This window comes from Morus notabilis, unplaced genomic scaffold (genome assembly GCF_000414095.1).
Source record: "Morus notabilis unplaced genomic scaffold, ASM41409v2 Scaffold630, whole genome shotgun sequence".
In the NCBI taxonomy this organism is placed as follows: Eukaryota; Viridiplantae; Streptophyta; class Magnoliopsida; order Rosales; family Moraceae; genus Morus; species Morus notabilis.
Window position 1 is genome coordinate 650,243 of NW_010365305.1, and position 15,728 is coordinate 665,970.

Sequence of the window (15,728 nt, forward strand, 5' to 3'; positions counted from 1 at the left end):
GCATTCCTTAAAAAAAAAAAAAAAATTATTAAAACCTCTAAACACCAACCCAAAGCCATCGCACAAAATAGCAATCAAACCACCAACCGCTGAATCAAAACAGCCGCCCAGTTAAAAAACAAACCATATATAGATATAGTAGCCGTCGGACTCGGATTCCAAGATTAACCTAAAATATCCCTCCAATGATCTTCATGCATTAGACAACCCCCGCATTCCCTCCTTACACGTGTCAGCATCTGGCGGCACATAATTTCTCTACCGTTCAATCCCCTTCCCATTTATATAAATACACATACGCACCTTCTCTTTCTTCTCCCGCCATTATTAGAACATCCCTCCTTAACACACTGTATCGTCATTCTTCATTTCTAATTCTACACCAATAATTGCCATATCTGTTTTCGAATATTCCTTGATCATCTGAGAAAAAGAAAAAGAAAAAGAAAATCATAACTAAAACACAATAATGAGAGACGAGAGAGGAGGAGGAGGAGGAGGAGAAGGAGAAGGAGGAGGATCGAACATGATGTTCGTGGAGACGAATAGCATCCCGAGGCCGAAATTCGGCAACATGTTGCAGTATTCGGACCCGAACATCTCCTCAAATATGGTTCCGTACGATCCGGACGACTTCCCAATGAGAAACAGCAGTGCGTCAATGCAGACTTCTCCGATGAGCTACGACCCCAGCCGTATGAGCTGCGAGGGCTCTCCCATGCTCATGTCGCCATGGAATCAAACTTCTCCTTATTCCAAGTCCCCTTGGTCCCAGCAATACGACGACGCTTTGCCTCCCAACAGCCTCATCGGCTCTCTCGTCCGCGAAGAGGGACATATCTACTCCTTGGCAACCGCCGGAGACCTTCTCTACACCGGCTCCGACAGCAAGAACATCAGAGTCTGGAAGAATTTAAAGGAGTTTAGTGGATTCAAATCAAACAGCGGTTTGGTCAAGGCTATAATAATCTCCGGTCAGAAGATCTTCACCGGTCATCAAGACGGCAAAATCCGAGTCTGGAAAATCAATCCAAGGAACCCAAGCGTCCACAAACGGGCCGGGACTTTACCCACTCTTATGGACATCTTCAAATGCTCCGTCAAACCGAGCAATTACGTTCAAGTACGGCGCCGCCGTACGGCTCTCTGGATCAAGCACTCTGATGCTATTTCGTGCTTGAGCCTGAGCGACGACAAAACGCTCCTCTACTCCGCATCCTGGGACAGGACTCTCAAGGTTTGGCGAATCGAGAACTCCAAGTGCGTCGAGTCGATCAACGCTCACGACGACGCCGTCAACTCCGTCGTCGCCACCGTCGAGGGCTTGGTCTTCACCGGCGCGGCGGACGGCACCGTCAAGGTGTGGAAGAGGGAGCTTCAAGGGAAGGCGACGAAGCACGCCTTCGTCCAGAAGCTTCTGGAACAAGAGAGCGCCGTTACCGCACTCGCCGTTAACCCGTCCGGTTCAATAGTGTACTGTGGCTCCTCTGATGGTTTGGTTAACTTTTGGGAGAGGGAGAAGCAGTTCTCCCACGGTGGAGTCCTCAAAGGACACAAACTGGCAGTGCTTTGTCTTGCGGCCGCAGGGGGTTTGGTGTTCAGCGGATCAGCTGATAAGACCATATGCGTGTGGAGAAGGGACGGCGTGATCCATACTTGCCTGTCGGTGCTGACGGGGCACACGGGCCCAGTCAAGTGCTTGGCGGTCGAGGAGGATCGTGAGTCGTTGGATGGAGATCAGAGGTGGGTCGTTTACAGTGGGAGCCTCGATAAGTCCGTCAAGGTTTGGAGCGTCTCTGATGTTACACAGACGGTTGGGATTCAACAACAGCAGTACGTGGACGTGGATTCGTTGCCGTCCGATGGAAGCTTTTCATCTGCGGGACGTGCCAGCAAGAACAGGAGGTACTGAATCTCACCTTCAACGACTTTGGAGTACTTTTCCCACGTGTCATATGATCATTCGAGGGGAATTTCTTGTTCTTGACACGTATGATTGGTGGCTTGGATGGTTTGCCTACCATGTTGGGAGAAAGTGAAACTTGAAGAAGGTTTTTGCTTTTTTAAGTGTTTGTTTTTATTGGACTTTGTTAAGATCGGTGATTTGGTGTGGAATAGAATGAGAAGGATGATTGACTATATTGCAAGTGGGGATGTGGAAAAGAAAAAAAAGAAAGAAAAGAAGAATGTAAAACTGATCAGAATGAATATAAAATTTCCACTACTTTCTATTACTAATTTGAATTTTTTTTGTTAGTGGTGGTTGGAACATATTTGGCGTGACCGTTAGTTTTTTTAATATTTTATGGAGTCAATCCAGTCGTTCTGAGCTTGGAAAAAAGACGTGAGAGCACGTATAAATTTTGAATTTCCCTCACTAATTTGAACTTCTTATTAAAGCCTTGGACTTGTATATTAATAAGGAGGGTTCTCATGTAGTTTTTCTTATTAGTAGTGTTAGTTTCTGACTGTTAAATCTAATTAAAATTATATAAAATTAAATAAGTATATAGAATATATAGTTTTTGATGTGAATCTGAGAACTGAAAACTCAAGAACTATCGACAGTTCGTTGTTTCTGATCCCACTAAAAAAACTCTCTAATAATAATTTTCTTTTTGTCTTTTCATACAAATTTGGTTTCTTACTTTTTTTGTGATGTTTTTAGCCGTATACGTAAAATGTAATTGCTCTGGAGTCTCTAATCATAAGAGTGCGAAAAATCAAGGGGAAAAAATGATTTGATCACTGTCTTTCTGGTCTAGTCAACAGTCCCCAAATATACATCATAATTTTTTTTTTTTTTTTTTTTTTTTTTTTTTTTTTTTAAAAAAAAGCATTGAATTAAGAGCTCATAGAGCAAGCACATTTAAATGAAAGTGCATCATTGAATTAAGAGCTCATAGAGCAAGCACACACAAAATCATTCCTTACAGAGCAAGTGATATGGGATGGGAGAGCATCTCTCCAAACAACCCTATCAGAGAGGCAAAATTATGGGAACTGATATGGCTTCGTTTCGCATAGATTTTCTCCCTCCAATCACGATTCACGAAAGAACCCTTTCTCCTCTTGAGTTTCATGTATCTATATAGAACAGGAGTATTTCTGGTTTGTATATACAAAATCGTTTTTATCTTTTTTACTTTATTTTCCTTTTTAGTAGACGGAGAACAATTTACGAACATTAAAGAAAACGTAGATGGGAGAGTAATATACAAACAAGGCACTGAATGAAAACTACCCTGTAAAGGTAATATATCAGTTGTAAATAAACTTATATATATAGTACAGCGTGTAAAAATTCTCAAATGACTTGAGAACGGAAAACAGCTATGCTAATTATACAACAAATAACCGGGCATTTGTGTGGCTAAATCATAATTTCTTGTAAAAAAGAAAACAATCGGGGCACTTTCAAAAATACAAATAATCACGTAAAAGAAACTACACATCCACTCTTCGGTGTAAAATGCAATTCCGTTGACAATCATTTTAGAAGAATAATTTTAAGTTTAATCTCTATTTTCTCCCTCCCAAATGAAAATTTTAATGTGAAAGCTTGCGAGAATGGCTGATTCTTAGTTCAGGTTGTACACGCGAGCTCAGACCTTGCAAATGCCCACTTCTACTTCCCACTGTGTTCATGTCTGAGCCGAGAGGAACAAGTAGATCTCCTCCTTCTAGCACTCTTAGTATCTGTGCCAAAGTGATTCAGTTCTGATAAGCACTTCAGTAAAAAGGTTTTTGTCATGATGACATGATCCAAAAGTATATAAATAAATTTTTTACTGAAGGATTGAAATGTGTATTAAGTCTTTACGAAGATGATAAAGATGTGAGTAGAAAACCTTTGACATTTGGGGTCTGGATTCAGGGTCTCGAAGCAGACACAAAGAAGCGGCGCGACCCATTGCTTCGAGCTGGCGAAGGAAGTCAGGGGATTGCTCAGAAGCCAAGGTTGGATCCAGTATCTGATAATAATTTGGCATTATGTTGTTTGATTCCAGTGCAGCTAGCGGGAAAAACCAATCAACCAAAAAATGATGTTCAGTAGTATGTTTCAACTTGGCGATTCTTTGACCTGTCATTAGCTCCAATAAGACCAATCCAAATGCATACACATCAATTTTATGCGTTATTTGTCCACCGTCGACATACTCTGGAGCAAGATACCTGAGAATTGAAGCCGGATCAGAGAGACACCTCTTTTCTCTACGGGTCATCAAGTTGAAATAATTATTTTCCTATTATGTTCATGTGGTTTTGGTAGACAGTGGGAAATGTCTACAAACAAGAATGTGCAAAAAAAAAAAAAAAAAAAAAAAAAAAAAAAAAAACCACCCAAAAAAAAAAAAAGGGAAAAAAAAAAAAAAAAAAAAAAAAAAAAAAAAAACCGTACCCGGCAGATCCAAAGACTTGAACCTCAGTGCTGATATCCCACTCAGAATGCCACCTAGCAAGACCAAAATCTGCAACCTATACAATAAGTAGTGATAAATTAATTAGACCTTCTTCTCGGCAAAAAATAAATAATAATAATAATAATAATAATTAGACCTTCACACAAAACAATAATGATCCAGTACTCACTTTAAGATTGAATTGTTCACCAAAAAGACTAATCATGTGTTTGTTTCATAGATTTGAAACACTGTTCAAACCTTTTTGCTACAATATTTTCTCTAACAAAATTTAAATTTCCGTTCAGATTTATGAACCAAATGGGCCCTAACTCAACGCTTTTGCTGACTCTAAGATGAAGCCTGAAGAGAATAGTTAAAAGGACATGAGGAATAGTTTCAAGTACCATAGGTTCAAAATCATGGGTTAGGAGGATATTGTTGGGTCGGAGATCTCTGTGGACTATGCAACCAACTCTACAATCTTCATGAAGATATCGTAAGCCACGGGCTGTGCCTGTTGCGATCTTTAGCCTTGCGTGCCATTCCAAAAGGCTTTCGTTTCCTGTCATTTACAGAAAGCAGAGGAAATGATAAGAAAGCTAAATAAAAGTGAAGACAGGGATGATAAAGGCAACGAGTAAATTATGAATGAGTAACAGCAAACTTTTTTCAGGTTTGAGGATACCATGTAAATGAAAATCCAAAGAACTATTGCATATGTATTCGTAAACCAACATCCTCACGTTGCCCTCAATACAATAGCCAATTAGCAACACAACATTCCTGTGCTGTGCACAGCTCAAAACCCGGACTTCGCGGGAGAAGTCAGCATCTGCTTGAGACCCACCGAACTTCAATTGCTTCACTGCAACAACCTGGCCGTCTCTCAATACTCCCCTGTGAACCACGCCAAAACCACTTTCTGCCAGAAAATTGATATCTGAGAACCCATCTGTAGCCTCATCTAACTCTTTATACGAGAATTGTTTTGGGGGCTTTCCAAACATTGGTGTTTTATGTTGGCATAGAGAGCATAAAGGAGGAGGAACCGATGAAGTTCTTCCGACAGAGATGGCATCCCTAATGCTTGAATTAATGTAGTCCTTGTTATATGTCTGGTTAAACCCAACTCTACCCTTACACAAATCTTTATCAAACATAAGTTTATTGAAAGATCTAATTTTGTGAGGATTTCTATGATTTTGAGGTTTGGGATGCTTTCCATCAACAATGTGGTTTTCTGGAATCCAAAAGACGCTCTGATTACTAGCTGTAGTTGTTCTTGGGATTCTAGACAGAGTTATAAGCCTCTCTTGGTTTGAATCAATTGGCGATAATGACTCTTCAAAATCATTTTGCTCATCAATTAGTCTGTCATATGTTCCTTTCTGTGGTCCTTCAAAAAGAGGATTCTGTTCATAGACAAGGAAAGCAGAAGCAGCGCTATTGAAACTTGATAAGGAGTCTTCCTTTGATATTCTTCTGTAGGAGGTACTTGCTTCATCAGGGCTGCTCACTGGAGTTGAATGCTTCATCTTAAAACCTTGAATCTTTCCAAAGTCCATCATAGGTGAAGAAGCAGCAGAAAAGAATGGAGTTTCCAGTCCATCTGAGGACGCTAAATTGAGCCTGAGGACTTTTGGTTGAGAACCTTTCATCACTACAATATTGCAGCGCAGTTCCTCTATACAATGCTTCAGCTCTTGCTTCAATTTTCTGTTTTAGCATGATTAGTGGAGATTAACTAGTTTTACATATATTTCTGAAAAAAAAAAGGAAGTAAATCACAACCTGCATCGTAAATACTGTGTAAACATTTTTTTTTGGGTTTAATTTCTATAATAGATTTATAAAGTTGTCAAAAGCAGACAAACAAAATACTACATGGTTCAATACCAGTTGAAATTAAGACTAGTGGTATTAGTATGTACTTTTTAATCTCACTTGAGTCTTCCCTAGGTTAGAGAAGAATTAAGGATAAAGTTACACATAGGCTACCACACCAAGCAGAATAGTCTATCTGTGAACTGAACTGTGCTAGTGTTGGAAACCAGAACCTAATGTCCAATCCGATTGTTGATTGTGCTGGAAACTAGAACCTAATATTCTGGACTAAAATGCTCTGCCACCCTACAAACATTTTTTTAAGATAGCGCCACTATCTATTGCATTTTTTAGTTCGAAAGAATACTAGATGCGGACTTAGACATTATTTAGCATGTGGCGACCGAATACTGTCTGCTTCTTATAAATTATAATGATCTTAATTTTGTGGTGGCATGCCTCTTTTTTGTTGGCAAAAGAATTATTATTTTAGATGAATTTCCTAGAGGCGAAGAGCAAGGACGGGATACGGTGGCGATGAAGAAAGTAATGTTAAATAATATAACAAACAGAGTGACCAGTTATGTTGAGGACCAATTAAATTAAATTAATAGCTCGGAAATAAGAACTAATACTTTTTAACAATTAATTACTTGTCCAGTATGACCCAGTTGGCTCCATTGCCCTTTGCTTCAGCCGCCACTACACCCGCTGGCGAACCTAACACCACCTTAATCCTCACAGTAACCTGCAATCAAGAATCTATAATTGAATACCTTTATTTAGACCCTATTCATTTCACCGTTTCGAATTTAGAATTTGAGTTTTATTATAGTAAAAAACTCTTAGAAACAATAACAACTAACTTTTTTTGTTACAGTAAAAAATTAATATAAAGTCACATCTTAACTCAAATTAAAAATTCGAATCAGTGAACTAAATGGACCTTAATCATTCCCGATATTTGAAGGAGATGAAAAGTCTAAAAGCGCAGCTTGTAGCCTTGTATTCATTCATACTTGTAGGATTCATTTCAGGGAAAATACATCAGTCGGTAGAAAGTGCTAGGAAGGTTAGGATTTACACATTTCAGGGGAAAAAAAGGAGAAAAAGCCAGTGGCATTTACTCCAATGAAAAAAAAAAAAGACAAGTGGTATAGGGACTAACTACTAACTAGATGTGAACAGTAACTGAGAGACAAACTCAACGTGGGACCTTAAACTAGTCTAACAGGTATTCTTCTAGTGCATTTACTCCACTGCAGTAAATGGTGTTTCAGGAATCAAGTCCAACGTATTTTTGCAGTGGAAAGTGCAAAAGATCCAAATGATTTCAATGTGGAATAGGCTACCTGATACCATATTCACTGTCAACAACAATTTATAACTACAGTCAGATGGCAACAAACAATTAATAATTTCCTTGTACAGATTCTGGTGCTGAGTTACCAACTGAATATTTCTTTTATTTTATTATTATTTTTTACACGCATTTGTACAGGTACGAAGATCCCAAATAAAAACATCTCTCTTCTTCGTCTCTTTTCTTTTTTAGGGAATGCCCACACTGGCACTCTAATGATTTAATTTGTTTGTGCTCGGAAAAATACAGATTATTAAAACTCTGACCCCCAACGATGAATCGCCAGAGACAATCATAATCTTTTATCTTTTCTTCATTAAAAAATTTAAACATCATTAGAAAATGATACCATAAAAAATTGCCAACTTTAACCGTTCAAAAAGTGAAAACAAAAAACCCACATGGTTGTGTCTATAATGTGTCGGAAAGCGACAAATGACGTGTCCTAAAACAAAGGGCACAAAAAGTGAAATTGACCAAGGAGTCCATGAAAAAGAAAGGCGGTTAGTGGTGTTTTTGGTAAGTTTCGAATTCACCTCGATTTGGTTGTGAAACTGAAGCACCATCTGCGAACACGACTCCGAGATCTGACAAATCCGATCCGGCAACTTCTCCCGCCGGTTGCTCCCGCAATCGCCGGCCAATATCGGAAACCTCCAGAATCTCTTACCTTCAATTCACATTTCGCGTTTCCAAAAATCCACAATTAGCAATCAAACAGAGAAGAATTCAAACAACAAATGAAAAATCGAGCAGTATTAATCAAACAGCGGAGAAACACAAGCTCGAAATTACCAGTTCTCTCGCCGGACAAGACAGCGAGCAGAGTTATGCAATCGCCGGGATGAACGACGTGGTTCAGAGCCCAGGCTAATGCGGACTTGGAGATCAGCTTCTCGGCTTTCACGGCGACTACGACTCTATGCGCCATGGCGTTGGCGGCGCGTCGCTTCACGCTCCGGTCAACTGCATCGCGAAACATAAGGCTAACTCCTGACGGAGAAATTCGATCGCCGGGAAAATTCAGAGGAATTGTACTCTTTAATTATTAGTACGCGACTTTTTCTGTTATGCCCTGTATTAAAGCCCACTAGTTTCTGAACGTTAATATGGCATCATAAACCATGGTTAGCTGACTCTGGTTAAATACGCTTTTTTTTTTTTTTTTTTTGCAATTAATTAGTTTCCATTTTCTTTTTTTGTAACCTTTATTACGTTGTTGTTATTCCAAAAATGAAATTCAAACGCGAAGAGAGGGATTTAAAAGGTGGGGGTTTGCTTGTGAGTGACAGAAACACGAGGGAACTAAAGGAGATATTTGAAAGAATATAAGGCCATGAAAAAGTAAAATTTCGAATTTGTTCAATTATTGATCTAATAATAAGGATTGGAGATTAATTTAATGGAGAATGATTTGCGGAATAAGCATTGACAGCGAAATCATTTAATCCTTAAATACGAAAAGAAATTAATCATGATTTCAGTCATGATGACGTGAACCACGTTGTGCCCGTAACCATACTCCCCCTTAAGCAAATCACCAGACTTCCATGCTAGTCTTTAAATAGAAAAAGAATATATAAAAACAAAAATAAGGAGGACTTACGAGTTCAATTTTTCTTGGATAATTAAGAAAATTTGCACAAATTGTTACAGTCAAATGTCAAGCCACGTGTTTGTTTTAATTCAGCAAAAAAAAAAAAAAAAAAAAAAAAAAAAAAAAAAGAAAAAAAAAAAAAAAGAAAAAAAAAAAAAAACTATAGGCAGCGGCATAAGTTCGCCTACTAATGCCGGCTAATACTAAATTTGACCGACATACTGTCGGCTAGCTTTAATTTGTCGTCTAAAATCCCATAATCGCTTTCTGAAAAAACAATTACAATCGCATTCCTAATATATATGCACAAACCGTAGTAAATTCCTTTGTTCTTTTTCGTTTCTGTTTTTATTTTCATTTTTACTACATTAATCAGTATCCAGTTGTTCATGTTTTGTTTATTTGGGATTTACGCCCTGCCCTTTAAATATATATCATTCATGCAGCTAAGAATAAGGAAACAATTTTATTTTTTTTTAAATACGAGAAATGATTTATAATTTGTAAAAAGGGAATGATGTATTATTTTAAAAAATAAAAGTATAAAACTAAGGACTAGGACAATTGCGTCCCTTGTCGTCGCTTTGGCTTAGCTATATGATTTTGACAGGGCAATCAATGAGACAATGTAGAGGCATCACTGACTACAACACCCAACGGTTGCCCCATCTCGTCTTGAATGCTCATTTGTATATTACTTATATTCGGCATTCAATAATTAGTCAAGTAATGTCGTATATCTCCATAAAGGAAAAGGTCATGTCGTATATATTTAAAACGGAGAACAAATAAATAAAAACTAACTAATAAATGTTTAAATAAATGCAATAGTTGCAGAGAATTTTTTAAGAGCAAATTGATTATCAGCATAACTAGAGAATTTTATCCACTTAAATTAATTTATGTTCAAACGTCTTAATTCTTTGGTTAAAAAACCAACATGAATTCAAATATTCAAATAAAAGTGAAGTCAAAGTAAAGGTTGTAATTCCCACAATGATCCTTAAAGATATTAACTTGTCTGATTTTTATCTTTAGCATTTATTTTTGGTGACCTCGTTCTTTTTAAAGTACATAATGTTGACCAATTCGTTAATACACTGTGTATTTCTAAACAGATTTTAGCAAGGGAATAACCCTTGAGGGGGTTTAAAGAGATAAAAAAAGGAATTTGAAAAAAAATATCTAAAAAGAAAAAAGTCAAATAAAAAGTATAAAATCATATAAGTGCAATGTCCAACTCAAATCTGGATTTTTTTTTTCTCTTAGATTTTTTTTTTTGAATTGCTTTTTTCTTTTTTGCTATGTATTCCTCTTAAAACTATCACGTGCCTTCTTGTTACATTTTGTCAAGAAAAATAGACGGTTTCTTAATAAAAGGGTTAAAACTGTAGATTTAAAAAACGAGAGATACCTGTAGCTTTAAAAATAAAATTAGGAGTAGAATTATGTTTTTTCATTTTCTTTTCTTTTTTGTCCCACTAGTACACATTATGGATCCACCAATGCCTATATCCAAAATTGCTTCTAATGATGAGGTTTAATGTTTTAATTTTAACCCCATCTAAAATTTTAAAAAAAAAAAAACTTGACAATAATAGGAGTATATCAAACATGTTGAAATTATTACATTGAAATAAGTCAAATATCAGTATCAAATGAATACTACATGAAGTACTTGATAAACACTTTTTATATAACTGGTCTTTGGGAAGTAGGACCAACTACATACATAAGCATATAGCCTTATTTCATCTAGAAAGTAGAAATATTGTTCTTGTTCCTACATTTCATTGATACGCTCCAGCATGAAGACGTGGGGTGATTATGACATCAAGAGGGGTGGCTTTAAGGTTAGTCAATCCGACAGTCTCACGCATATCAACTGGCTCATCCGACCTCGTCGCAATCTTAAACCCATGAAGCAAAGCGGCTAGTGTGAGCTGCATAACTTGAAGCGCAAACGACACCCCGGGGCACATTCTTCTACCACTACTAAACGGTATCAACTCGAAGTTCTGTCCTCTAACGTCGACGTTTTTGTGAGCCGTGAGAAACCTCTCCGGCCTAAACTCGCTCGGCTGGTCCCACACTTTTGGATCCAAATGAAGCTTCGAGAGATTGAGAAGGAGGCGCGTGCCTGCCGGAACATGGTAGCCTCCGACGGTGCAGTCTTCTGTGGACTCGTGTGGTAGTGAGAGTGGCCCTGCTGGGTATAAACGCATTGTTTCTTTGAGAATAGCTTGCAGATAAACCAGGTTCTTTAGGTCTGATTCCTTCACTTGCCTTTCCTTGCCAACGTATAGGTCTAATTCTTGTTCGGCTTTCTTTAGGGCTTCTCGATTGTTGAGAAGGAGAGCCAGAGCCCATGTCATTGTCACCGTTGTTGTATCGGTGCCAGCCAGAATAAGAGCCTACAAAAGCATTATTAGATAAACGTGGCTTTATACACTCGTAATTTATAGTATATAGACTAAAAGCCTCAACTTTATGGGTCAATCAATGGACATTGAATGTGGAAAGTAGCTTTTTGCAGCAAATGTTCATGCATATAATATCCTTATTTATATCATGGGACGTTCATAAATTTGGAGAGATATTTATCATTATGGGATCGGCTTCTAAACGTGTCAAAATAATGTATTTCCTGAGTTCGTACAAATTATTTATCAATGGTGTGCTCGCATTTCCACTCTCGCGCTATGATGGTCCCAGGAGGAGAAATGTGTGAAGGGTGTTCCAACTCGTGTGCACATAGGAGTTCACAAACTCTTGTACTAGGCTTTTTTTTTTTGGTTTTTTTTTTTTTTTTGGTTTTTGTCTTTTGAGAAATTCTTGTACCAGGTTTAAAGACTTGGAAAAGGTGAAAAAAAAGAAGGGATATTTTCCGGTAGGTCATCGTGTCTGATATTTAAGTTTTTTATTCGTTAAATTTGTATATAATTACATAAAAATTAAAAAAAAAATATATAAATCTAACGGTTAGAAAAATTTGATTTATTAATACGTGAAGCGTACTAGAGAATTATTCAGGCATCGTTCATTTTACCGATTTGAATTTTCAGTTCTAAATTTCTACAGTAAAAAACTCTCAAAAAATGTCACATCTAACTTTTTTTACTACAATAAAAAGCTCTAAAAAATTATTATATTTCAGCTCGAATTAAAAATTCGAATCCGTGAAATTAACGATGTCAGAAAATAAAAGAGTCCCTTCATTGCTCCTATTCCCCTCAGCGTACGTCGTACATATAATTAGTTAAGAAGATTAATAAGCCGCAAGTTGGTGGGGCCAGGGTGTATGGACGTATCAATGATCAGTAGTTTACACTAATATTTCTTGTTGATGGCTTAGATATTTTTATATAAATCAATACTGCACGCATCATATAAATTATAATAAATGCTTAACAAGCTAACTGTATCAATAAATGACATACTATATACTTCAAGACATAATATAGCTAGAAATAGAAATAATTAAAGAAGAGAACCATGATAGCTAATTGAGAGCCACGTAACGAGCAAGAAGAGAAATAAGAATTGAGTTCATAGTATATAGCAAGCCGGCCTCTGACAGTACTAACAACAGTACTTTTAACTAACTGCGCCTAGCTAGCTAGCACACTGGAAATAATTAACTAATTAATATTTTCTAGAATTTTGAGGATACAGAGTAGTGATCTTTGACACTCATCAAAAAAGGAAAAAAAAAGAAAAAAGAATCTTAACGTTCAAAGGCTAGCTAAGATCGATCGTACAAGATGATTGAGTACTACTAAGAAAAATTGAAAATAAAAGTTCTTGCAACGTGCAAGGTTCATTATCCAAGATGTATGAGAAGTAGCTGAATATAGTTTGGATCAAATACTAGTTTATTGAAAATTTATAGTATAAATTATATTTGAAAATAGGGTTTCGATTACGAAATTTATGAAAGAAAAGAACACAAATTTGAAAAAGGTTAATTAAATTGAAAAGAACGAATTGATCTTCTTTTTAGAGATGCATGAATGGGCTGACCCATTCTCCTTAGGCTCACGCGGGTCGTGGGCCATAGGCTGGGCTGGCCTAGTTCACGAATTTCGTGACTCAGGCCGGCCCGTATAAGAATGACTTCGACCAAGTCCACACAACGGGCTAATTTTACATGGACCAAGCTGGGCTGTGCCGCGGGTCAGGATGGGTCGTGCCATGGGCCTTGAATGGGCTGGCTCACTCAAGACCCATAATAAGTTTAGATGGGCCATCTAAGCATGTAATTTTTTAATTTTTAAGTTTTAATTTTTTAAATAAGTTAACAAATATATAAATTCGAATAGTCAATGAAAATATGAAAAGAGATATTTTATTTACGATTACCTTATTAAATAAAAACCTTTCTAAGCAAAACCCAGTGGGATAAAATCTTGGTAAGAAAAAAATAGTACAATCAGGATAATTATACATAAAATGTTGACAAAATTATTAAAAAAAGAAAAAAAAAACATGAAGATATTATGGGCCTAGATGGGCTGGGTTGGGCCGACCCATTATGGACCCAGACAGGCCGGGCTGGGCCGGCTCATCATGGGCCTAGACGGGCTGACCCGTGATTTTTCATAGGTCGTGCCAAGCCGGCCTATGGGCTGATATATGTTGGTCCAGTCCAGCCCACCATAATATTTATGGGCTGGGCCGTGCCTTGAATAGTGACGGGCTGTGCCGGCCCGGCCCATTACTGTGTCAGGATGGGCCTGGGCCGGCCCACGGGCCCCAACCCATTGTTGCATCTCTACTTCTTTTGTTATAATTTCCAAATTTAATATTATGTAGAGTTGTATTTGAATCTATAACGTGAAATCTGGTCTACCAAATGCGTTTTTTCTTGTCAGACTATTTGTAACATAGTAAACTAAAGGATTCACTTAAACAATTTTACCGAACTTTATACCAAATTCGACTTTGATCCGTAATGTTTAAACTTTTAAAAACTGTATTTTGTCAATACTTGACATAGACATATCATTATTCACGTTAAATCTGGACGAAAAAATTACATATCACCCACTCACCATTTAAGTAAAGATAAAACAGACGTTTTATTTACTACACACCATAAACTAACTGATGGAAAAGTATATCATGATTTGGTTTTTATACTTTATTCTTCATATAGGTATATATATATATATGTATATATTTTGTCTGCTTGAAAAAGGGTAATAAAAAATGTCATTCACAATCTAATAATTGAACTGCCCACCGCTTACGCGACCAGCTAGGTCTTTTAGTCATTTTTGAACAGTTAGCAGAATGACTAGTTTTTTGTAATTATATCAAAATAAATCGAAGTCAATTTGAAGATGTTTTGAACGTAAAAGACCAAAGTTGGATTTAGTGTAAAGATTGTGGACCATTTTTGTTTTTCCTTCCTAGATTAACCCAAAACTAAATTCAAATCACAAAGAAAGGCTAAACTAAATATCTAGGAGTTTTAATTGGAAGCTAGCATGCTGCAAATCACGTCTATATACTGAATAGATTTTTACTAAATAACATTTAACACATACCAGGGAAGTAGCTTTGTTGATTGTATCAGCATCATAAGTACTTGAAATTCCTAACTCTGCGCCGTCAAGAATCGAAAGCATCACGTCCATGAAATCTTGGTCACCATTAACTTCCCCGGAAACTCTCTTCCGCTTGTGCTCCTCAAGCCATCTTTGAGCTAATTGATCAAGCTCTTTTGAAGTCTTTTTCATGGATTTCTCATAGCCCCCAAAGTCCAACCATTTCAAGTACGGAAGCGCATCGGACACCACAAAAGTCCCCGTCAATTCAAAGAAATCCCTCAACGCCTTTCGACACCGATCATCACTTCCTATTTCACTCAAGCTTGTAGCCTCAAGATATCGCTTCCCCACAACCATCCTGAAGATCACGTTAAGCGTTATGTCCCCAAACCATTTCTTCATCTCTACCCCCACTCCGTTATTATTATTACCACTATTATTGTTCTTAACCCAAAGCTCATATTTCTCTTTTATGGCAGTATTCACCTCGGATACTCGGACATGGCTGAGCATCTCTAGACGGTGGTTGGAAAGCAACTCAAGCGTGGCAATCTTGCGCACTTGGCGCCAGTAAGGGCCATAAGGGCTGAACCCAAACATGGCATAGTTGTAGGTCATGTGTTCTGGGGCTGCTGCTTTTGGACGGTTGGCGAAAATCTTGTCGTTTGTGGTGAGACACTCTTTTGCCATCTCCCAGCTGCTTACCACCAAAGCTCTGTGAACTCCCATCTTTATGGTGAAGATTGGGCCGTACTTATCGGCCATGTGGGCCAAGGTTATGTGGGGAGGCTGCGGCCCTGCTAATAGGTGAAGGTGGCCGATGATGGGCCACGCGCCGCCAGCTTCCGGTGGTGTTCTCCGGGAAAATCTTTGTTTCCATAAGAGATGGAAGAGAAAGAGTAAACCAACCAAAATAGGTGCCGTGGCTGGAACGATTGAAGGAAGATAGTGAAGATCCATGGCTGGTGTTTGCTTTGGTTAAA

The 15,728-nt window shown here is 37.7% G+C and overlaps 3 protein-coding genes across 3 annotated transcripts; 1 reads left to right on the forward strand and 2 right to left on the reverse strand.

Moving 5' to 3' along the window:
- The first annotated feature begins 276 nt into the window (after positions 1-276).
- Positions 277-2,139, forward strand: LOC21404117 (protein JINGUBANG). The gene has a single exon (XM_010107775.2). The coding sequence runs from the start codon at positions 470-472 to the stop codon at positions 1,910-1,912; it is 1,443 nt and encodes a 480-aa protein (XP_010106077.1). The 5' UTR covers positions 277-469; the 3' UTR covers positions 1,913-2,139.
- Positions 2,140-3,272: 1,133 nt separating this feature from the next.
- On the reverse strand, positions 3,273-8,897 carry LOC21404118 (inactive protein kinase SELMODRAFT_444075). Its single transcript, XM_010107776.2, has 8 exons — positions 8,389-8,897; positions 8,130-8,263; positions 6,884-6,978; positions 5,092-6,122; positions 4,811-4,968; positions 4,403-4,479; positions 3,852-4,176; positions 3,273-3,699 (listed from the first exon to the last, which is right to left on the reverse strand). Exons 1-8 carry the CDS (start codon positions 8,573-8,575, stop codon positions 3,550-3,552), a joined length of 2,157 nt encoding a protein of 718 aa, XP_010106078.1. The 5' UTR covers positions 8,576-8,897; the 3' UTR covers positions 3,273-3,549.
- A 1,968-nt stretch (positions 8,898-10,865) lies between these two features.
- Positions 10,866-15,728, reverse strand: LOC21404119 (cytochrome P450 CYP82D47). Its single transcript, XM_010107777.2, has 2 exons — positions 14,743-15,728; positions 10,866-11,604 (listed from the first exon to the last, which is right to left on the reverse strand). Exons 1-2 carry the CDS (start codon positions 15,703-15,705, stop codon positions 10,981-10,983), a joined length of 1,587 nt encoding a protein of 528 aa, XP_010106079.1. The 5' UTR covers positions 15,706-15,728; the 3' UTR covers positions 10,866-10,980.

Coding starts and splice junctions, on each gene's coding strand:
- LOC21404117 (XM_010107775.2), top strand. CDS start 470: ATGAGAGACGAGAGAGGAGGAGGAGGAGGAGGAGAAGGAGAAGGAGGA.
- LOC21404118 (XM_010107776.2), bottom strand. CDS start 8,575: ATGTTTCGCGATGCAGTTGACCGGAGCGTGAAGCGACGCGCCGCCAAC. Junction 6,123..6,883: donor AACTGGGTCATACTGGACAA/GTAATTAATTGT, acceptor ATGCTAAAACAG/AAAATTGAAGCAAGAGCTGA. Junction 3,700..3,851: donor CCAGACCCCAAATGTCAAAG/GTTTTCTACTCA, acceptor ACTTTGGCACAG/ATACTAAGAGTGCTAGAAGG.
- LOC21404119 (XM_010107777.2), bottom strand. CDS start 15,705: ATGGATCTTCACTATCTTCCTTCAATCGTTCCAGCCACGGCACCTATT. Junction 11,605..14,742: donor TCAACAAAGCTACTTCCCTG/GTATGTGTTAAA, acceptor ATGCTTTTGTAG/GCTCTTATTCTGGCTGGCAC.